The sequence below is a fragment of the Lucilia cuprina genome, chromosome 3, assembly GCF_022045245.1.
Source record: "Lucilia cuprina isolate Lc7/37 chromosome 3, ASM2204524v1, whole genome shotgun sequence".
Classification (NCBI taxonomy): Eukaryota; Metazoa; Arthropoda; class Insecta; order Diptera; family Calliphoridae; genus Lucilia; species Lucilia cuprina.
Window position 1 is genome coordinate 5,810,931 of NC_060951.1, and position 23,112 is coordinate 5,834,042.

Here is a 23,112-nt window from a genome sequence, read left to right on the forward strand (position 1 = left end):
AAATGTTCAATATTTTAAAATATCGTAAAATTTTGAAGATTTTGTAATATCGTAAAATTTTCAATAAGTTTGAAATATCGTAAATGTTTCAATAGTTTGAAATATCGTGAAAATTTCTATATTTAAAAATAACGTAAAATTTTAAAATATTTTAAAATCTCGTAAAATTTTCAATATTTTGAAATATCGTAAAAGGTTCAATATTTTAAAATATAAAATTTTTAATATTTTAAAGTCACGTAAAATTTTTAATAGTTTGAAATATCGTAAAATTTTCTATATTTAAAATATCGTAAAATTTTCAATATTTTAAACATAGTTGTTATCGTTATATTTGTAAAATTTTTTAAATTTCAAAATATAATTTTCCAAAATTTTACAATTAAAAAATTTTGCAAAACTTTCAAAATAATGCAAAATTTTCAAAATATTGCAAAAATGTTCAAATTTTTGTATTTAAAATATATTTTTTTAAATTATTAAATTTTATATAGAAATTTCGTTAAATTTTGAAACATTTAAAATATTGTCAAAAATTTCTTTTAAAAAAATCTTAAAAATTTCTAAAAATTTTAAATATTCTAGTTTTTTAATATTTAAAAATTTAAATTTTTAAAATTTCAAAGTATAATTTTTTAAAATTTTGTAATATTAAAATATTGTAACATTTTTAAAAATCTCTAAGGTCTAAAATTTTCAACATTTTAAAATATTAGTCAAAAATTTCTTTAAAAATAATAACAAAATATTGCAAAATTTTCATTTTAAAAAATACGTTTTACAATTTTGGTGATTTTTTTTTGTGTTTTTTTTATTTTCTTTTATATTAAGTTTTTTTATTTTATTCTATTTATTTTTTATCTACTTTGTTTTAGTTTGTAATAACAATTAATTAAATGTTTCTAGCTTTATTTGTATTAGTAATTAACTTCTTTTTAAAGTTATTTAAAAAATTTGTGTTTAATTCTACCAAAAATTTTTATTTTAATTTAATAATTCTTTACATGTTACGTATTTTTTCCAATTTAAATTAATTTCTTTTATTTCTTTAATTTTTTTATCAAATTTTACATAAAATTTCAAACAAATGCAAAAATTCTTAAAAATCTTTATTTTGTGCTAGAAAAAACGCTTAATTGTCACTTAAGTTATTAATGTTAACGCCGTTTATTTTTATTCTTAATCAACTTGGTAGTTTAACATCATGTTCTTTGCTCTCAGAATATTGAGAGAATAAATTATCGAAAGGGTTGCCATGTCATGGCAATTGTTCTTTAGAATTGTTTGTTTACGTTTTGTTGAAAGATTAAAAATTGCATAATGAGGGTGAATTTTTATTTTTATTTTAATTTTTAATATTATTTTTAATGATTTTTAAAAAATAACAACATTTAATGATTAAATTGTTTATATTTTTAAGAAATATTGATATTTTCTTAGAAATTCTAAGAAAAAGTTTATTGAATTTCACAATTTTGTGCAAAATCACTTTGATTAAAACAATTGGATGAAATATTCCTTTAGGCATATGGACTTAACTATAGTCTGGACTATTGACTAGTCTGTAATAGTGTGAACTAAAAACTGGGCTATAGTTCGGAGTATAGACTGGTCTATAGTTAAGACAATAGTCTGTAGTATAGACTAGATTTTAGCCTGGACTCTAGACTAGGCTATAGTGTGAACTTTAGACTGGACTATAGTCTAGGCCATAGTCAGGTCTTTAGACTAAAGTATAGTGTGGTCTATAGAATATGTTTGTATGTAAGTTTGTGCATTTGTTTAACATTTACTGTTTTTGAAATCTAACCTCAAATTTGTATAAATTTCTTTATTGCAGCTATGAATGTTTAACATTATGAATGCTTTTAGTAAAAATAAGACCTTTTAAACTAGATATCATAAGCTTAAACTTTGTTTAAACTTTTCTATATTCTGTAGAACAGTTTGGAAACAGAAATCCCGGGAATTTTCCAGTTATAAACCCTTTTTATTGTAAAAGTTCTTTTTTTACTTTAAACACTATTATTCTCCATTTTGTTTTCAAAATTTCCTTGAAAAATATGTTTTTCTAAACTCAATCAAATTTAAAAAGAAAATGTTTAAAATTTGCTTAAAAAAATGCTAAAAAATTTAATTAAAATACAAAAAAAAAAATCCATTTGTTTATAAAAATGTTCCTTCTTATTTATCTCAATTTGCAGGATTCCTTTTATATGATAATTAAGAATGTCCTTAATTTTCTAAAGAAAAGAAAAAACTAAAAGAAAATAGAACAAAAACCCCTAAAACATGTCACAGATCGAAACAGATGAGCCAAATAAGGCCACAACAGAAGTTATTCCCATCGATGATGAGGACTTAGAAGATGGTGAAATCGATGATAGTGATGAAGAGACGGCGGCAAAAGATGATGAAGATGTTGTTATAGTATCCACTACGCAAGCTAATAATGATGATAAGAAAACTAATAAAAAGAATACAAACGCTAGCAATAATACAACAACTAACAATATAGAAACAACAACATCATCAATAGTTACCGTCATAGATTCCTCTAGCGATACAGCACCCACACCACCACCACCACTATCTAATAATGTAAATCTTATAAAATCGAAAAAACCTACTCCTATAGAAGATGATCATGCGAGTAGTATTGAAAATGCCATAGCAATGGCTTTAAAGAAAAAGGGTATAGAACCAACAATACCAAAAGTATTGGAAAGTAAATTACAGCATGGTGATGAAAAAGATGATGTGCCAGCACCGGGTCAGGGTCAGAGTAAGAGTAGTCGTCGACGTAAGCGTAAAAAGGAGAAGGAAAAGGAACGTAAGGAGAAGGTAATTGAAAAAATGCAAATAAATTTTAGATTTTTTTCTTATGATTTTATTGAAAATTTATTATTTTAATCTAGTCTAGTTCATAGACTAGACTAAACTCTAGACAAATCTATATACTAGAATATAGTCTACTGTAGTCTAGTCTATAGTCTAGACTATAGTATAGACTACGTCTATTCTATAGGCTAGTCTATAGTCTAGTCTATAGTCAAGTCCATAGTCTAGTCTATAGTTAAGTCTATAGCGTGATCTACGGTGTATTCTTTATTTTAGTTTGTAGTCTAGTGTGTAGTCTACTACATAGTCTAGTCAATTGTATATAATCTAGTCAAGTCTCTTGTCTAGTTTCAAATCAAGTCTCTTGTCTAGTTTCAAATCAAGTATACAGTCTATTCTAGTGTCTACTCTATAGTCTAGTCTATAGTCTAGACTATAGAGTCTAGTCTATAGTCTAGTCTATAGTCTAGTCTATAGTCTAGTTTATAGTCTAGTATATAGTCTAGTCTATAGTCTAATCTATAGTCTAATCTATAGTCTAATCTATAGTCTAGTCTACAGTCTATTCTATAGTCTGGTCTATAGTCTAGTCTATAGTCTAGTCTATAGTCTAGTCTATAGTCTAGTCTATAGTCTAGTCTATAGTCTAGTCTATAGTCTAGTCTATAGTCTAGTCTATAGTCTAGTCTATAGTCTAGTCTATAGTCTAGTCTATAGTCTAGTCTATAGTCTTGTCTATAGTCTAGTCTATAGTCTAGTCCATAGTCTAGTCTATAATCTAGTCTATAGTCTAGTCTATAGTTTAGTCTATAGTCTAGTCTAAAGTCTAGTCTATAGTCTAGTCTATAGTCTAGTCTATAGTTTAATCTATAGTCTAGTCTATAGTCTAGTCTATAATCTAGTCTATAGTCTTGTCTATAGTCTAGTCTATAGTCTAGTCAATAGTCTAGTCTATAGTCCAGTCTATAGTCTAGTCTATAGTCTAGTCTATAGTCTAGTCTATAGTGTAGTCTATAGTGTAATCTATAGTCTAGTCTATTGTCCAATTTATAGTCTAGTCTATAATCTAGTCTATAGTTTAGTCTATAGTCTAGTCTAGTATATAGTCTAGTCTATAGTCTAATATATAGTCTAATCTGTAATCTAGACTACAGTCTATTCTATAGTCTGGTCTATAGTCTAGTCTATTCTATAGTCTAGTCTATAGTTTAGTCTATAGTCTAGTCTATAGTTTAGTCTATAGTCTAGTCTATAGTTTAGTCTATAGTCTAGTCTATAATCTAATCTAATCTATAGTCTAGTCTGTAGTCTAGTCTAGTGTATAGTCTAGTATATAGTCTAGTTTATAATCTAGTCTATAGTTTAGTCTACAGTCTAGTTTATAATCTAGTCTATAGTTTAGTCTACAGTCTAGTCTATAATCCAGTCTATAGTCTTGTCTATAGTGTAGTATATAGTCCAGTCTATAGTCTAGTCTATAGTGTAGTCTATAGTCTAGTCTATAGTCTACTCTATAGTCTAGTCTATAGTCTGGACTATAATCTATTCTATAGTCTAGTCTATAGTATAGTCTATAGTCTAGTATATAGTCTAGTCTATAGTATAGTCTATATTCTAGTCTAGTCTACAGTCTAGTCCATAGTCTAGTATATAGTCTAGTCTATAGTCTAGTCTATTGTCTAGTTTATAGTCTAGTTTATAGTCTTGTTTATAGTCTAGTCTATAGTATAGTCTATATTCTAGTCTATAGTCTAGTCTACAGTGTAGTTCATAGTCTAGTCTATAGTAAAGTTTATAATCTAGTCTATAGTCGAGTTTATAGTCTAGTCTACAGTTTAGTCTATAGTCTAGTCTATAGTCTTCTCTATAGTCTAGTCTATAGTCTTCTCTATAGTCTAGTCTATAGTCTTCTCTATAGCCTAGTTTTTAATAATTGAGTCTAGTTTGTAAAATAGTCTAGTTTGCAGTCTAGTCTATAAACTAGTTTGTAGTCTAGTCTATAATCTAGCCTAATTTATAGTCTTTAGTCTAGTCTATAGCGTAGTCTATAGTGTTATCTACAAATCCTGACAGTAGTCAATTCTTTAGTTCGTTCTTTAGTCTAGTCTATAGTCTGTAATGTAGTCTATGGTCTAGTTCTTAATCTAGTCCTTAGTCTATTCCATAGTCCAGTCTTTAAGTTTAGTTTTAAAGTATTCACTACATAAACTTACCTTTAAACTATTCTTGTTTGTTCTTATTTTGTTTCCAGAAAAAACGTTATGACTCCACGGATCCCTTGGGTCCACCACCACTCGAGGATGAAGTCGATATGGATGAATATGAAATGATGAATGTACGAGGCGGTAGTCCACCTCCCATGGCAGCCCTACCAACAACAAATACACAAACCAACATGCATATGTATAAAGATCAATATGATTCGGAGGATGATACGGGTGGCTCCTCCTATGACAGCTATGACAGTGAGGGCGATGATAGCAATAGCGAAAGACGTAGACGTAAACGTAAAAAAGAATCACGTAAACGTAAGGAGAAACGTCAACGTGAAGATGATAAAAGACACGATAAACGTAGTCGCCGCGATTCGATGGATCATCGTAATGAACCTAGAAAATTGGAATTGTGTAAATTTTATCTTATGGAATGTTGCGCCAAAAAGGACAAATGCTCGTATATGCATGCCGACTTTCCTTGTAAATACTATTATCTGGGCATGGAATGTGTACAGAAGGAGGAATGTAAATTCTCTCACGGCAAACCATTATCGGAAGAATTACGGAATATATTGTTGAAACATTTAGAAACAGCACCAAAAGAGATTTTGGGCAATTTTAAACGTTTGTCGCGAGAGAATTCTCTAGCTATGGTGACTAAACGTCATGAGGAATTGTGTCGTACATTTAATGTGCAAAATGTTTGGGCACCATGTACGGCCAGCTCATTGCCCATACACAGTAATCGTCGTAATAATAATATGAATAATAAAAACAATAATAACAACAATGATCAGCAGCATCATAATAAACAGCAACAACAACAACAAAATACCAATAACAGTGGTATACCGTCATTACTGGATTTGGTAGTAAATCCACCACCTAATATGGATACAGCGAATAATAAGACAACAGGTGGCGGCGGTGGCGAACAAAACAAACGCAAGTCCAGATGGGCAGATAATATGAATACTCCCGCATTGAATAATATCAATAATCAAATGTCTATACAACCACCTTCCAAGACAGCACCGGCATATTTGGATTTGAAAAATCTTCATGGTATTTTAAGTGCCGAACATATAGATAAACTCCAGCAATTGGGTGTAGTCAATTTGGAACAGGTTAATCAATTAACATTCGGGCAACTAAATCAAATTGGCTTAACAATAGCCGAGATAACAGAGATTCAATTGAATGCCATTAATATGGCCAAATTGGGAGTAACAACAACGGGTGGCAGCATGGCGCCAGGTAATGCGGCAACTGTTAGTAGTAGTACAAGTCAGCAGAGTCCTTTGAAAACAACAGCAACAACAACAACGAAACCAGTTGATAGTTTTGCTAATCTTAATAAGGAGTCAAGGTAAGTTGTTAGTTTAGTTTTAAAACTTGAGAATTTAATAGTTTATCTCTCCTCTTTAACAGTTCCTCTAGTAATGGTGATGTAGACATGCGTTTCCTACCCACAGTATCAACCACTACAGTTGCAACTTCAAGCTCAGCATCTACATCAGCTGCGGGTCCCGATAAGGATGTCTTAACGTCTTCCAATTCGAATAGCAGCAGTGGTGTTGTTATGGTGGACTATTCACAATATCTAAAAGACTCAAATATCTCCTTCGATAGAGGAGATATGTGTAAGTAGAAGAAAATTTTTATGATTTTTTTAAAGTTTTAAAAAATAAATTTTTGTTTCTTTTAGATGATGATGAAAAAGATGAAGAACAATTGGTTATAGATGATGATAATACCGATAATGAGGAACATCATAAATCAACGGAGTCATTGGTGCAAGACACACAGGAAAAGGTAAAAATTTTTATTATTTTAGCGTTTTTTTTTTCTTCAAATTTTTGCCTAAAATATGGCAACTCTCAAAAAAAATTTAACATACAATTATTACATTTCTAACTAGTTATTGTTTACAAGTATTAAATTTAGTTAAACTTGCAATTTCCAAGTTTAACTAAACTCAGTTAAATCAAGTTTAAGGTATTAAAATCTATGATCAACATTTATCATGTTACCAAAAGCCATAAATAAACAAAATTTCTGCTTTAAAGTTAAATTTTAAGCAATTTCACTATATAACTAGCAAAAATATGGCAACTCTGAAAAAAATGTTGACATAAAATTATTTCTTTTTTAACTAGTTAATGTTTACAAGTATTAAATTTAGTTAAACTTGCAATTTCCAAGTTTAACTAAACTCAGTTAAATCAAGTTTAAGGTACCAAAATCGTTGATCAACATTTATTATGTTACCAAAAGCCATAAATAAACAAAATTTCTGTTTTAAAGTTAAATTTTAATCAATTCTCTTTAAAACTAGCAAAAATATGGCAACTCTGAAAAAAAATTTTGACTTAAAATTATTTCTTTTTTAACTAGTTAATATTTACAAGTATTAAATTTAGTTAAACTTGCCATTTCCAAGTTTAACTAAACTCGATTAAACAAAGATTAAGGCTGGAAAATCTATTTTTATAATTTAAAATTTTCTTTAAACGTAAAATTTGACAAATTTTGTGTTTTTAGTTGAAAACTTAAAATTTGTAATAAAATTTCTGACAAAAATATGGCAACTCTGAAAAAAATTTCACAGGAAATTATTGCATTTCACACTAGCTATAGTTTAAAAGTGTTAAAATTGGTTAAACTTTAATTTTCCAGGTTTAACTAAACTCAGTTAAATCGAGTTTAAGACTTGTAATTCTAATTTTTCAATTGGAAATGTTGCCAAATGTAAGAAATTAATGAGATTTTGGGTATAAAGTGTAATTTAAGAATTTTTTTTAAAAATTTCTGCTAAAAATATGGCAACACCAAATTTTTTTTTGTTAAAATTACAAGACTTTCATTAATGTTATATTTAAAAAGGTTAAATTTGCTTAATCTCTAATTTTCCAGGTTTAACTAAACCTTAGTTAAACCAAGTTTAGGAAAAACGAAAAAAAATTCTTATGAAATGAATAGTTGTAAATGTTTGTTGCGTTTAAAGTTGTTAAATTCCGGTAAACTCTTGTTTTCCAAGTTTAACTAATCCCGGTTTAAACAAGTTTAAGTTCTCAAAATAAGATTTTCGATTTTTAAATGATTTGTTTAACAAAATTATATTATTTTCTGTTTTTTTTTTTAGAAATTACCCAGCGACTCCTCGTATGACAATGGTTTTGCTGCCCAACTACCCGCTATGACAGGATTAACACAAACCTTTCGCAATCCGTTTAAAACCGATACCAATCTCTACGATGCTGAGAGAACAAACTCTAGAGATGATAAACATGCTACTGACAAGCTTTTAGGCGGTCCTCGTGATAGAAGCCCAGAGGATGAGAGAGATCAAGATGTAATGGGAGGTTTCTATAGCTCTTCGGCAAGAAGAAGATATTCACGAGAAAGTCGTTCTCGTTCAAGAACACCCACACGCTCACAATCAAATACTCCCGAAGCCTCACAATCGCCACAGCCTTTGGCCTCACTGGGCGCCGAAGAGTGCCAGATCAAGGATGTGGTCTACGAGCGCAGCACAATGTATGATTTTAGCTCACGTTTTGCCGAGGAAGACGAACAGAGAGCCTTAAAGACTAAAATGGATAAAGATATGAGATTTTTACCGGCTGGCTTGGGTGCCGATGCCTCAGCTAGTGATATAGACTTGCGTTTACCCTTCCAGCCCATGACCAATTATACACCAGCCACAGAAATAGATGGTTCTATAACCTCACACTTGCCCATTACGTATAAAGTGTATGAAGTGGATGTGCCGCGTCCGGTGTATGTAGAACTGAGACAGCATTTTAAATCGGATCATGCTACCGATCCTAGACTGCGGCGAATTTTGGGTTTGCCAGAGCTGTCACAATCGAAAACTTCAGCGGCTTTAAGTAGAAAAGTGCGCAAGACGAGCCACAGCAGTAGTATAGCCTCACCCTCGGAGTCGGAAGAAGCCTCACCTAAATACTATACACCTCCTGCTAATAGGGAAGTAGAGGAAAAACCCAAAAGCCGGGCGGATCCACGAGGAGATCCTAGAGCGGCGGCAGCAGCGGAGACTAGAACAGATCCTAGAAGTGAGACAAGAACAGAAACACGTACAGATCCCCGTTCCGATCCCAGACGTCAAGATCCACGCAGTGCTGCCACGGCCAATGCCTCAAATTCCAACTCCATTGCTAGTGGCAGTTCTAATGCTGCTGGGGGACAAAAACAAAATGTAGAAATACGTAATCTTTTGCAAAAATCCGAATGGTATAAGAATCTTAATTCCAAATTCAAAATAATGGTTAATCAACAGCTGGCCTTGGTTTCTACGGAATTGAAAAAGTTTCATCAGGATCCTTCGCCCAATAAAATCTTTGACATTTCGTTTATAGTTAATAACCAGACACTGCAACAGATCTTAACCAATTTGGGCATTTATATCGATGATAATGGTGAGGTGGCTCACATAGATAATGATAATGAAGAGTTAATGGACTCTGGATCAGATATGATGGGTGCGGGTAATCTAAAGTCTAATATAAATTTACCCAATATGTCTCAACCTCCCCCGAATGTGGGTCCGGGTGGTATGCAACAAAATAATCCTGCCTTAGATTTCCTGAGAGCACCACCACCCATGGTAGTGGCTCAGGGACCACCGCCCATTGCCTTGGGACCCATGTTTCAAAGACCACCCATGCAGGTGCAAGGTTTTGCCCGTCCCTCTCTATTGGGTATGGCTCCGGCTGGCCAGGGTAATCCTCTAAATCCTTTTGCCAATCCTTTGAATATAAATCCCAATTTCTTGGCAAATCCTAATCTTTTAGGTGGTCCCTTTGGACCGAATTTTGGTCCTAACATGGGCATGGGACCCAATATGCAGCAACAACAGCAACAGCGTAATTTCAATAACAATCAACGTAATAATCAGCGTAATAATAGAAGAAAAATTTAGCATACGGACTATAATGCTAACAATAAACCTGAACCTGATCCTCCTCCACCTCCAACTACTCCTCCTCCTCCTATAAACTTACAAAAACCTCCGCCTCCACCTACGCCCTCTACTTCAACTCCTACTCCTTTAGAAGCTGCTTCAATGGCTTCTAAATAGTTTAACTATTTATATGTGTATAAATTTGAATCTAATCTAACTTTAAACTAATCTTTGCCTATAAGACTTGTTTTTTTCTATTAGAAATTATATAATAGTTTTAAATTATTACATTTCTTTTAACATTTATTCTTTTGTTTTCTTTCTTTTGTTAGTTTTTAATTAAAAGTTTTGCATTCATTACAAACCAAACAATAACAAAACAAACAAAAAAAAAAGACTCTTGTAAATTACATCATTTATTGTTGTTTTTTTTTCCTTTTTCTTCATTTATAATATATAAGGCATAGTATCACCAAATATGTGAGTGGAAATTAAATAGTTTTAATAATAAAATACTTTAAATTATCTTTAAATATTTTAAGGGTAATTTTTCAATACAAGTTAATGAAAATAATAAAAAAAATTAATTAAAAAAATTAAAAAACGTGTTTTTTTATTTTAGTGAATTTTCTGCCAAAAATATGGCAACATCAAAAAAATTTTAACACAAAAATTAAAAACATTTAATGATAAACAATTTAAAGGCTAAAAATTTAGTTAAACTCTCATTTTCCAAGTTTAACTAACCTTGGTTAACTCAAGTTTAAGACTTGAAAAGTGAATTTTTAGATGCTAACAAGAACTACAAGAACTAAAATGTCTAAATTTTGTATTTTGCATAAAGTTTTTAAAAAAATCTTAAATTTCTAACAAAAATATGGCAACGCCGCCCAAAATTTTTGCATAAAATTAATAGGCTTTTAATTGCATACCAGTAAAGAGCTTTAATTTTAGCTAAACTCTCATTTTCCAAGTTTAACTAATCTTGGTTAACGAAAGTTTAAGACTTGAAAAGTGAATTTTTAAATGCTAGCAAGAGCCTAAAGACATAAAATGACAAAATTTTTTAATTTGAATCATTTTTAAGCAAAATTATTAAATTTCTGCGGAAATATGGCAACACCGTCCAAAATTTTTGCATAAAATTAATAGGCTTTTAATTGCACACCATTAAAACGCTTTAATTTTAGTTAAACTCTCATTTTTCAAGTTTAACTAATCTTGGTTAACTCAAGTTTAAGACTTGAAAAGTAAATTTTTAAATGCTAGCAAGAACCAAAAGAACTAAAATGACAACATTTTATAATTTAAATCATTTAAAAAACAAAATTCTTAAATTTCTAACAAAAATATGGCAACACCATCCAAACCAAGTTAAACTAAACTCACTCTAACGAAGTTTAAGCCATAAAGATCATATATTCAGTTTATAAACTTTCCTTTATCCATAAATCTTGTTTTATTTTTGTTTTATTTTAACGTTTAACTAGTTTTTAAGAAAATTTTTGAGAAAAATATGGCAACACTAAAAAAATTTATACTGGAAATTGATTGTTTACTGTCGTACATTTGTTTACCACTATCAAATTTAGTTAACCTTCCAATTTCCAAGTTTAACTAAACTCACTTTTACGAAGTTTAAGCCATAAAAATCATGCATTCAGTTCTTAAACATTTCTTTGTCCATAAATCTTGTTTCATTTTTGTTTTATTTTTGACGTTTTACTAGTTTTTAAGAAATTTTTTGAGAAAAATATGGCAACACTAAAAAAATTTACACTAGAAATTAATTGTTTATTGCCCTACATTTCCTTAGCACTAACAAATTTAGTTAACCTTCCAATTTCCAAGTTTAACTAAACTCGCTTTTACGAAGTTTAAATCATAAAAATCATGTTTTCAGTTTTAAAACTTTCCTTTATCCTTAAATCTTGTATTATTTCTGTTTTATTTTAACGTTTTTCTAGTTTTTAAGAAAAATTTTGAGAAAAATATGGCAACACTAAAAAATTTATACTGGAAATTAATTGTTTACTGTCGTACATTTGTTTAGCACTATCAAATTTAGTTAAACTTTCAATTTCCAAGTTTAACTAAACTCACTTTAACGAAGTTTAAGCCATAAAAATCATGTTTTCAGTTTTAAAACTTTCCTTTATCCTTAAATCTTGTTTCATTTTTGTTTTATTTTGACGTTTCACTAGTTTTTAAAAAAAAATTTTGAGGAAAAATATGGCAACACTAAAAAATGTATACTAGAAATTAATTGTTTACTGTCGTACATTTCTTTAGCACTAACAAATTTAGTTAACCTTCCAATTTCCAAGTTTAACTAAACTCACTTTTTCGAAGTTTAAGCCATTAAAATCATGCATTCAGTTTTTAAACATTCCTTTATCCTTAAATCTTGTTTCATGTTTGTTTTATTTTGACGTTTTACTAGTTTTTAAGAAAATTTTTGAGAAAAATATGGCAACACTAAAAAAATTTATACTGGAAATTAATTGTTTATTGCTGTACATTTCTTTAGCACTAACAAATTTAGTTAATCTTCCAATTTTCAAGTTTAACTAAACTCGCTTTTACGAAGTTTAAGTCATAAAAATTACAGTTTAGGATTTCACTTGTGTTTGTAACCATTTTTACAATCAAAAATTTGTTTAATCTTCAAAATTTACCGGTTTTTGTGATCAATTTTATCCTGAAAGATTAATTTTTCCTTTATCGGTTGGTTTTTTAACAAAAAATCCTTTTTTTTTTAATTTCCTTTTTAAGAAAAAAAGTCCATTTTATATTTATTGTTGTTTTTCTTTGTAATTGCTTAATTTTTTTAAAGAATTTTGAATTTTAATTCAATATGTTTTACATTTAAATGTTTTATTTTAATTAAAATATAATTAAAACACTTTTTTGTGTTTGTGTGTGTTAAAGTTAAATCATGTTTGTTGTAGGCAATTAGTTAGTTAAATATTTAGAATGTTTGCAAGTTTTGTTTTTGTTTTTTCATTTAATTCATTCATTATTCTCTTTTGTTTTTTGGAAGAGGAAAAAAATTAATAATAATAATAAAGTTTAAAAATTATAAAAGAAAATTGTTAACAATTTGTTATTAAGTTTTTAAATAAAATAAGTTTTATTTTAAACTCACATACATTGTGCCGCCATATCATCAGCATCAATGCCCAGCATGGCCAAATCATCTAATTCCTCTTGGCGACGATTCTTTTCGCTTTCTGTGGGCGAGGCTGGTGGTTGAGGAATATCGGCTAAATCAATGTCTGTATTAGTGGTTATTTGTTGTTCCACTTGTTGTGGAATTTCTGGAATTTTCTCATGTTTACTGTTTACTATTTCCGGGGGTATGGGTATATCAGGCATTTCTATTGTTTGCTCTTTGTCAGTTTCTGCTGTAGTTTGTGGACTAGGTACTGAAATTTCGCTGACTTTAGGGATTGGTTCAATGTGGGGGGGAGCTGGTGGTGGTGGCTGTGTATCTAATTGATTTTGTGAATTATCATCTTCTAGTTCCATATCAGCATTGCTGATAAGGGTCGCATTAGCGGCTGTGGGATTAGAGGGTGGCCTATTGAATACTAACGGTTCATTCATGGACATTTGTGAGGCCTCGTCTAAGCCCAACTGAGAAGTCTCTTCGAATGTTACTAAATGTATGCCATCTTTGGCTAATTCTTCGGGCTGCATGACAGCCTCGTCATTGATAATTTGAGTTTCGCCTGGAAAAAAAGAAAGAAAAATTTTGAAAAAAAAGCATTTGAAAACTTAAACTTTGTTTAAGCGAGTTTAGTTAAACTAGGAAAATGCAAGTTTAGCTAAATTTTTCACTTCGAAACAACTCTTAAACAAAAAACTAATAATTTAGTGAAAAGAAATTTTTGATGTTGCCACATTTTCACAAAAAATTTTACTAAAAACACAAGCAAACGGACACAAAATTAAAAAAAGCTTCATTTGATGTTTAAAAGCTCATTTAAAATCTTAAAATTTGATTTTGGTTAGTTAAACTTCGATTAAGCGAGTTTAGTTAAACCAGGAAAATGAAAGTTTAACTAATTTGAATGCTTCTAAACAAATCTTAAACAAAAAACATTTAAATTAGTAAAAACAAATTTTTGATGTTGCCACATTTTCACAAAAAATTTTGCTAAAAACACAAAAATATGGTCACAAAATGAAAAAAAAGCTTTATTTGATGTTTAAAAGCTCATGTTAAATCTAAAAATTTGATTTTGGTTAGTTAAACTTGGATTAAGCGAGTTTAGTTAAACTAGGATAATGAAAGTTTAGCAAAAATTTTCAATTCTAAACAAATCTTAAACAAAAAACAATTAAAACAAAAAACAATTAAAAATTGCTATATTTGCTCACCTTTAGTTTTATTCTTCTCCTCCTCCTCATTGTCACTCTCCTCACCGGGTTTCTTTTCGCCGGGGAATATAATATTCAAAGCATCTTCCAAGTCTTTAGGCAATGGTCCCTTACCAGGCGGTGGCGCTTCTGTTATTGGTTTGGGTACAAACTCTTCTGATTCTTCTACATCTATACCGGGCGGTAACATATCTTTATCATCTTCAGCCTCTTGTGGTGGAGGCGGTGGTGGTGCTTGACCCATTATATTAACAAATTGTACAGGATCGGGCATAAGATCATCATAGTCGACCATCATACCGGCATCAGGATGAAAAGGTGGTGCATTACCGTAAGCATCTTCCATCATGGCCATTTGTATTTGTGCAGCTGTAGGTGCGGGTGGACGACCAAAGGCTCCGCCGCTAGCATCCATAGTGTACATATAACCGGCGGCTTGTTGTTGCTGTTGTTGTGCATCCATAGTAGTTTTATCACCCATTTCACCGCCAGCCCCTGAGGTTTGTTTCTTAAATACCGGCATTTTACCTATAAACGGTAGTTTTTTACCTCCTGCTGCCGAAGCGGCACTTGTCGATGATGAACTGGAGCTTTTAGGTTTGGGTTTATCTTTTTTATCTTTATTATCTGATGATTTCTTATCCTTTTCCTTGTCTTTTTCCGGTACTCGAGGTCTAAACTCAGCGGGTCTTACTACGGGTTTCTCAACACGACTGCTGCCACCAGAACGTGAGCGAGAACGAGAAGAACGTCTGCGACGATCATAAGGAGAACGTGTACGTCTACGTAAAGAACGGGAACGTGAACGATCATTACGTCTATTACGATTACGCCAACTGCGTGGTGACATACGTCCTCGACTGCGAGAACGAGAACGTCTAACATTACGGCGATAATCACGTCCACGGCTACGACTGCGTGTAGGACTACGGGTGCGTGAACGTCTACTGGTACGTCTATCATCTCTGGTCCTGTCCCGCTCACGATCTCTGCCACCATCTCTGTCTCTTCGATCGGAACGTTCACTTCTGTTTTCACCGCCAGCCCGTTCGACTGCCTTATCACGTTCTCTATCTCTGTCACGATTTTCACTTTCTACTCTCTGAGCCGTTGAACTGCGACTTTGTTGTTCATCCTTTGATTTATTTTTCAATTTTCCCTTCAACTGTTCCAATAGTTTCTTTTCACTTTCACTTATTACCGGTTGCACGGTATTCCATTGTTGTATTATCGAATCATCGGCATCTTGAGGCTTTTCACCATCTTTATTGCGTACACCCTCCTGTACTACAGTCCATTTACCTCCAGCTGGCGGCTGAGTAGCCGGTGATTGTTGTTTCATTTTCAATTGAGGCGGTGGTGGTGCCTGTTCTTCTTCATTTTTAATATTTTCCTGTTTACGCATTGATAGTCGTATCGATACTGCTGGATTGGGATTATCTAGATCGGCCACCGTTACGGGGGGAATTTTTTTCTTTTTCGGTTCATCACTATCCGTAGAGGATGAGGAATCACTGCTCGACGATGAACTACTATCACTATCCTTCTTGCGTTTTTTATTTGATTTCTTTTTCTTCTTTTTCTGTTTCTTATCACTTTTCTTTTTACGTTTCTTATTAGTTTTATCATCATCCTTTTTGCTTTTCTTGCGCTCAGCAGCCGTAGTAGAAACAGAAGTGATTTGCTGCGGCAAAGGTGTAGATTTTTGTTCATTCAAGACAATTTGACGATCAGCCAACCAATTGACTTCGTAGTGAGGATTCTCCTCTAAGAAGGCCTAGAGAAATTAATGAAAATCATATATAATTCCAAGGAAATCTCTTAAATCTTTTCCAACTTACATTATAACGATTGGCATGCAATTGTGATTTCAAGTGTGTCGAAGCACAGTGTAAGTCACCCATCCATATATTACATAATTTACAAAACCATGCTGTCGCTGGTACAAAGAAAGTTAAACCTCTTATGGGTGTTCTCTTGGTAGGAGCATTTTCATATGTAGGAAATTGCTAAAAGGAAAGAAATAACAAAATTTTTTTCTCTTATTTAGTTGTTAAGCAAAAGGAATTCATTTTATACTTACATCTGTTATCATATCTGTATGCCAGGGTGTTTCAATACTTTCTCTATCCATATGATTTTTTGTATGCAAATGATTAAGATAATCTTTAGCTGTTTTGGGAAAGACATTACATGTCTGACACCAATGCATTTCGGGATCATAGAAGACATAATTGAAACGTTCTTTTTTATTGGGTCTGCAAAGAAAAATGTTGAAATGTTTTTCTTTTGAATTGCGTATATTTTTTTGGGAATATTTAGAAATACTTTCCGTGGTTTTAGTTTAATTTAATAGAAATCTTTAACGCTGGTGAATTTAATCCAGAGATCTAAAGGAAATCATTCATTTTGTCTAAATTTCATGATAAACTTGGTCTAAAAGAAAGCTGCACACATAGAAAACTAAAGAAAATGTTCCCCAGCAGTTCGTCCGGACAGTCCCGAACTGACCACTTAACCTATCACTTGTGGTGGCCCCTAGCCACCAGACTACTCAGGTGACCAATCATTTTAACATGGGCTTGTCCTACGAGGAAGTCAATCGTCACTCTACACCCTACAAAGCGACAGTAAAAAGACGATTGCCTCCGCTCTCGCTTACAAAGGGGACACTAGAGAGACGACTGTCTTCATTCTCGTTTACAAAGATTTTATTTGTGACGAAAGACCAATAACACTCATGAGATATTGAGTGTTTGTTTAAAAGTTATAGTGCTTTCATTGAAAAAAGATCAGACATTAGACAACTGGTAGTTTAAGGATGATGAATGATGAGATCAAACGGTGAAAACTTTTCATAGACTGTTTGTCAATTTGGAGAGAGAGAGAGAGAGAGAGAGAGAAAGAAAGATCTCAAAATGTGTGTACAATTTTGATAATAAATTTGTGTACACTTTAGATACTCACAGAATGTTTGAAGTCTGATCTCTATATCTCCACTTTTTGAGTATTATTGTGATCACATGTTGTATTTGAGAAAGATCACTGTAAACCACAATCTGTGCATTACTATGGGCTGCTGCATACAACCTATATTGTGTGGGAAAGAGATATCTAACAGTAGATTAAGAGCATTTAGTTAGATCATACCTTAGGCTACTGCGATCAGAGAGATTCTATTTGTCATTGGAAACTCTTCGAACAGTTGTTTACCGCTTATGGCCAACATTGATCACAGTTTTCATACTCTTATCTCCACTTCTTGTGGTTTATTTTGATTACAAGTTGAAGAAGGTTTGGTGTCTTATTTTTCTTGTGATCATGTGTTGTATTTGAGAATGATCACTGTAAGAGTTAGATTTAGTTAGATCGTACCTTAGGCAACTGCGATCAGATAGATTCTATTTGTCATTGGAAATTCTTTGAACAGTTGTTTACCACTTATGGCCAAGAGTTTTTCGTACTTTTATCTCCACTTCTTGTGGTTAATTTTGATCAAAAGTTGTAATTATGATCGATATTTGTATTTAAGAAAGATCGACTAGTTGACTTTAAAAGGGGTCGGATGGCAAAGAGATGAAAATATTATCCAGATTGGGCTTATTACAATGTGATGTAGTTTTTATCAAAAAAAAACTGCATTTCTTCGGAGAGAGATTGTCTTAATTGATCATATGTTAGCGACAGATCATATATTAGGTTGTAATCTTAAAACATTTAAATCTATCCCTCCGCCGAATATCTGCTTGCATTTGTATACGAAAGCAATTGTTGCAGGCATCTTCATTGAATGATTTGGTATAAAAAAAAACTCTCTTCCCCACTCAATGATGAATTTAACATTCTTCAGGCTGAAATCTCCGCGATAAAGAGAGCGTCAAAGTGGCAGATTACTGAAAACTGCCTCTCCATCACTCGAGACAAATGGTCGGGTGAACACATGTGATCAATATCCAGAGCACTGTGGCCACAAATGAATCTATACAGGTCCAGATATCCTCTGGGTCTCCTAAGACCACAACTAGGTCTAGGCTGATATCGATTGTTACTGGCCACTGCAAAATTTGGTAACCATGCTAGACGCATTGATCTCTCGTTCAAAGACTTCTGTAGGAGTTGTTAAAATGAGTATGAAGAAGGCACTATTACTCATCTTCTCTGTAATTGTCCTGCTTTGGCACCATCGCCATGTGGAATGTATTTCACTGTTCTATCGATACTACAATGGAATGTGTTCTTTTGAAATTGGGGAAAACATGTTCCCGATACCCGTATATTCTTGCGTAACATATGTCTTTTTTCAAGAACACACCCACTTGTTGTAGATTGGCCAGTGAACCGCACAACACATTACAGGAAGAACTCATTCTTCAGCCGCTCTCTTCGTATGTGGAATAAACTTCCTGCAGAAGTATTCCCTGGCACTTTCGATATAAGAAGATTTAAATCAAATATCCACAAACACTAATCTCTCTATCCTCCTTCCCACAAGCTATTTTTCTAGGTCCAATTAAAAAAAAAGAGAGAAATCTACTGTTCGATCTCTTTGCAGTTCTTTGTTATGCACCTATGTATTGTGGTTTACAACTCGGACTTTCTGTCTCATCTTTCAACATGGACATATTTTAGTACATCATATAATCAAAATAGTGTACAAGTGGAGAAATCAGACTTCAAAATTTCTATCTGGCCAATTATGAACAATAATTAACTGGGAGTTTATTCCCTTTTTGCAAGTTTTATGTATAGGAGAGACAACAAACTCCCCGGGAGTTTATTCCCTTTTTGCAAGCTTTATGTATAGGAGAGGCAACAAACTCTCTGTGGAATTTATTATTCAGAATAGGCCAGAATACAAGTGTCTAATGAGAACAACTGTTTAGAAGATATAAGCAACCGTTTGATCGAACGATCGTTCGATCGCTCTCTATCAACAAAACGACATAGAATCTTTTATGAAATGTTTTAGAACTCATCAACCTTTATCCCCTTAATGTCTGATCTCTTTCCAAAAAAAGGCAATTAAGAAGTTGTGCTTTACAGTTCGATCACTCTCTCTCTCTCTCGCTCTCTCCCTCATATTGTAATGATATTTTTTAATTATAACAATACTGAAAACTACAACACAACAGACTAGATTTCTGGAACTATTAACATTGATATGATGGAAACTCGTTTAATGCATACTTACCTTCTAATTAAAATGACATTTTCTGACACTAGTTTAGTCTTAAAAATATATATATAATAAAGTTAATTAAAGAAAATTTTTCCTCTTACCCCTTAAGATCTTGTTTAGAGCGTGTTATATCTTTATCCTTATTCTTCATAGATTCAATAACTTTTTTCTTTAAACGTTCCGGTGAACTATCATCATCTTCCTCATTATCATCATCATCATCATTTTTATTAACAGCTTGTTCTGTTTCCGACGAAGATGAAGAATCCGATGATGATGATGATGTCGTAGCTGAAGAACTATCTGAAGATGATGAAGAACTTCTAGTTTTTTTCTTATTAGATGTATTTAATGTATTAGAATTTTGACTAGAGCCACTAGTACGTTCACTAACACCACCACCACCACCACCACCACCACCACCAACACTATGAGATTTTTGTATTGATGATAAAGCTGCTTCTTTTAAAATAATATCATCATCATCATCTAAAGGTTCATCATCTTTATCGAGATTTTCTTCACCAATTATACCAGTTAACATATCGATAACATTTTCAATGGTACTTAATTTCTTTTGAATTTGATTCTAAAATTGTATGAAAAAAAGAAGAGAAAGAGAAAGAAAAAAAATAGATTAATTTCTTTAAACTTAAGATTTGAAATAATTAATATTTTATTTATGCTTGTTGTTGGTACGTAGATGAGAAAAAATATGGTGATCATCATCATCATCATCTTAGTCCTGTTTAAGTTAAGTACGTAGCTAAAGCCGAGCAGCTTAAAGTCACCAGTCATCTTATAATCCTTTGCCTGGGAAAGCTTCCTCTCGTTAGACTTAAGTTTTAGATTTTTACAATTACAATTTATAAACAAAATACTTAATATTAAGTGAAAAACAAAAACAAAAAACCTAATTTACAATTTCCATTTCAAAAAAAACAAATTAAACATAATAATTATAATTTTTTACAAAATCAAATACATTTATAATGTTGAGCTGGCCTTTAGTATAGTGTGTGTTGTTAGATGAAGTAGATAACTTTAATTTGGAGAGGAAGTGGACACGCACGCATGTTGCAAAACATTTGCTTTTCTTTTTTTCTCTCTCTGTCGCCTTTTATTTTTTTCTTTATTTTGTTTTTTGTTTGCTTTTTTTTTAAATTTTTATGATGTATGCATTTATTACAACAACATTTGTAGTAGTTTCAATAAGCTAAAGAAAAATTTAATTATTTATTTACCATTCGTTAAGAGAAAAGGAAAAAATTTATAATTTTATAACATTTTTCTTTTCTTTTTTTACAAAATAATAATACAAAATTGTTTATAATTAAAAAGACTATGAAAAAAAAAAAACAAAACAAGTTTTACAACAAGTTTATGTAAAAGATCTTAAATACAAAACAGAAACTCAAATTCTTTTTATGAAATATTTATGTTTAGACCTTTTAAAAACATACCTGTAACTTTTCATTTTCATCTATAAAGCCTTTGGTAGTGGGTGAAGCTGGTGCACCGCCTGTGTGTAGATCTTTACGTTGTTCTTTTAACATTTTCAATTCCTTTTTTAAAACTGTTGTCTTTTTCAAATAACTAGTGCGTTGCTTTTTCAATTCATCACGTTGATTTTCAGCTTCTTGGGCCACAGCTAATGTTTGCAGGAAGTTTTGGAAATATAAAAAAAAAAATTAAATTAATAAAATATTTAATAAATTGTTTACAATAAAATTATTTCATTTACAAAGCTTTTTCTTTAAAACTTCTTTAAATAGTGAAGTTTTTCTTTTTTCATTTTTGGAGTTTTAGCCACCTTAATTTTACTCTACACCTTAAACGTCTTCCTGGGTTTTTTGGATGTCCTGTTTTATAAGTTTTCAACAATTTATTTTTTTTAATAAATCCATTTCTTTTCAAATTAATATTGTTGTCGTTAGCTCGTTTATAAGAAAATTTGTTAAAAAAAACTTACCATCATGTTGGGGATTGGGCTCCAAGGGACCGGTAGCATCTTCTGCATGTTTGTTAACTACTGCTGCGGTAACATTTGGTGGTGGCACATTTGTAGCCACTTGTGTTTGTGTAGTAGGTTGTACTACTAGAGCTGGTGGTGGTGGTTGTTGTGGTGCTGGCATTTGTTGCATTTGGGTAGGTGGTGGCAGCCATTGTTGTTGACCATAAGCATCTTTAAAGTAAAAAATTACAAAAAATTTCAAAAAAATTTCTTAAATGCCCTCAATTTCTTTAACTTACCCACAGCCCAGGTTCCGGGAGGTGGATAGGCTGTATTAAATCCTGTTCCCGCTGCCTGCATGGCTACATAAGCATCATTGCTTTGTACAAAACCCGCTTGAGGAGGTGGTACACCATATTGTTGATAACCAGGTGGTGGTCCATACGCTTCACCATAGAGTTGAGGTGGTGGTGGTGCCATAACACCATATTGTGGAGGCGGCTGATTAGTGGTAGGTGGTGGTTGCGATAATTGCCGCGTTAGATTACTGCTTTGCTGTTGAGGCGGTGTATTGGGTTTCTTTTTGGGAGACCAACGTCCCGAAGCACCACCACCACGTCTGGGCGGTGTAGGACTGCGACTTATAGAACGACTTGAACTGCGGCCTCTGCCACGATAACGATCACGTCCGCCTCCACGTCTGGGTGGAGAACGTCTACGATCGGGTGAACGTCTACCGCCATAACGGGGACGTCTATCGGGTGAATAGTCACGATAACGATTGCGCCTAGGGGAGGGAGAACGTCGTCCCCTACCTCCTCGAGACGGAGGTGAGGGTGAACGTCTGCCACGTGAAGGAGATTTACGTTTACGTGCCGGTGGTGGACTACCCGAGGGCGAACGTCTTCTGGATGATCGCTCTGAAGCCGTATTTTCTTTTTCCATAGTAGGCGGCTTGGGTGCTGGCTTGCTTGTCTCTAAATAATACAAAATTTTCTTTACATTTGTAAATATTTTATTCGATTTCTTGCTTACCAAACGGCTCCACATCATATTCTGCACCGGGTGGTCCTGGCGGTAAACTATTGTTGTCTCCCAAACGTCTATCGGTAGGTTGTTTTAAAATTAACTCTTCCTCCATTATGTGAGTCTAGAACTGCTCCTTTTTTTTGTTTTGAGACTTTTTTTCTTCTCTGCCTTTACCGGCAGCTGGTTGGCGTCAGTAGTTGGCTTTTTTTCTTTCTTTGGCTTATAAAACACTTTTATTTAGGTTGAAATTAATATTTTTTATAAAAATATTATAGTTAATCTATTAAATTATATAGTTTTATAAAAATAACATAAAAAATTATAAATTTAAATACTAATTTTAATAATTTAAAATCAATTTTCTTTCCATGACTTACAAAAACCTGCACAATTTTCTAGTTTTTTTTTTGCAATGAAGTGAAGTTAGCTGCAGTTGTAAACAAAGTGCTGCCATATGTTTACTTAAAACAGTTAAAAGCAAGAGATGCCATATTAACTTATATTTATAAAAAAAAATTAAGTAATATATAAAAATTTATAAAAAAAAATTAAGTAATATATAAAAACAAACAACAAAAAC

The 23,112-nt window shown here is 32.2% G+C and overlaps 2 protein-coding genes across 3 annotated transcripts; one reads left to right on the forward strand and one right to left on the reverse strand.

Annotated features, from left to right (window-relative positions):
• Positions 1-2,204: 2,204 nt before the first annotated feature.
• Positions 2,205-10,167, forward strand: LOC111688354 (protein suppressor of sable). Its single transcript, XM_046945957.1, has 5 exons — positions 2,205-2,844; positions 5,093-6,426; positions 6,489-6,700; positions 6,766-6,872; positions 8,203-10,167. The coding sequence occupies exons 1-5, from the start codon at positions 2,293-2,295 to the stop codon at positions 10,000-10,002; spliced, it is 4,005 nt and encodes a 1,334-aa protein (XP_046801913.1). The 5' UTR covers positions 2,205-2,292; the 3' UTR covers positions 10,003-10,167.
• Positions 10,168-12,822: 2,655 nt separating this feature from the next.
• Positions 12,823-22,979, reverse strand: LOC111688353 (zinc finger matrin-type protein CG9776). 2 transcript variants are annotated; one of them, XM_046945758.1, is made up of 11 exons: positions 22,910-22,979; positions 22,539-22,812; positions 21,803-22,480; positions 21,522-21,734; positions 21,013-21,200; positions 19,651-20,138; positions 16,454-16,628; positions 16,212-16,379; positions 14,371-16,147; positions 13,133-13,718; positions 12,823-13,010 (listed from the first exon to the last, which is right to left on the reverse strand). In XM_046945758.1, the coding sequence occupies exons 2-11, from the start codon at positions 22,642-22,644 to the stop codon at positions 13,004-13,006; spliced, it is 4,386 nt and encodes a 1,461-aa protein (XP_046801714.1). In that variant the 5' UTR covers positions 22,645-22,812; positions 22,910-22,979; the 3' UTR covers positions 12,823-13,003. The 2 variants fall into 2 exon arrangements, with proteins under 2 accessions (XP_046801714.1, XP_046801715.1); XM_046945759.1 differs by having other exon boundaries at positions 22,539-22,762; positions 22,910-22,977.
• Positions 22,980-23,112: the final 133 nt, after the last annotated feature.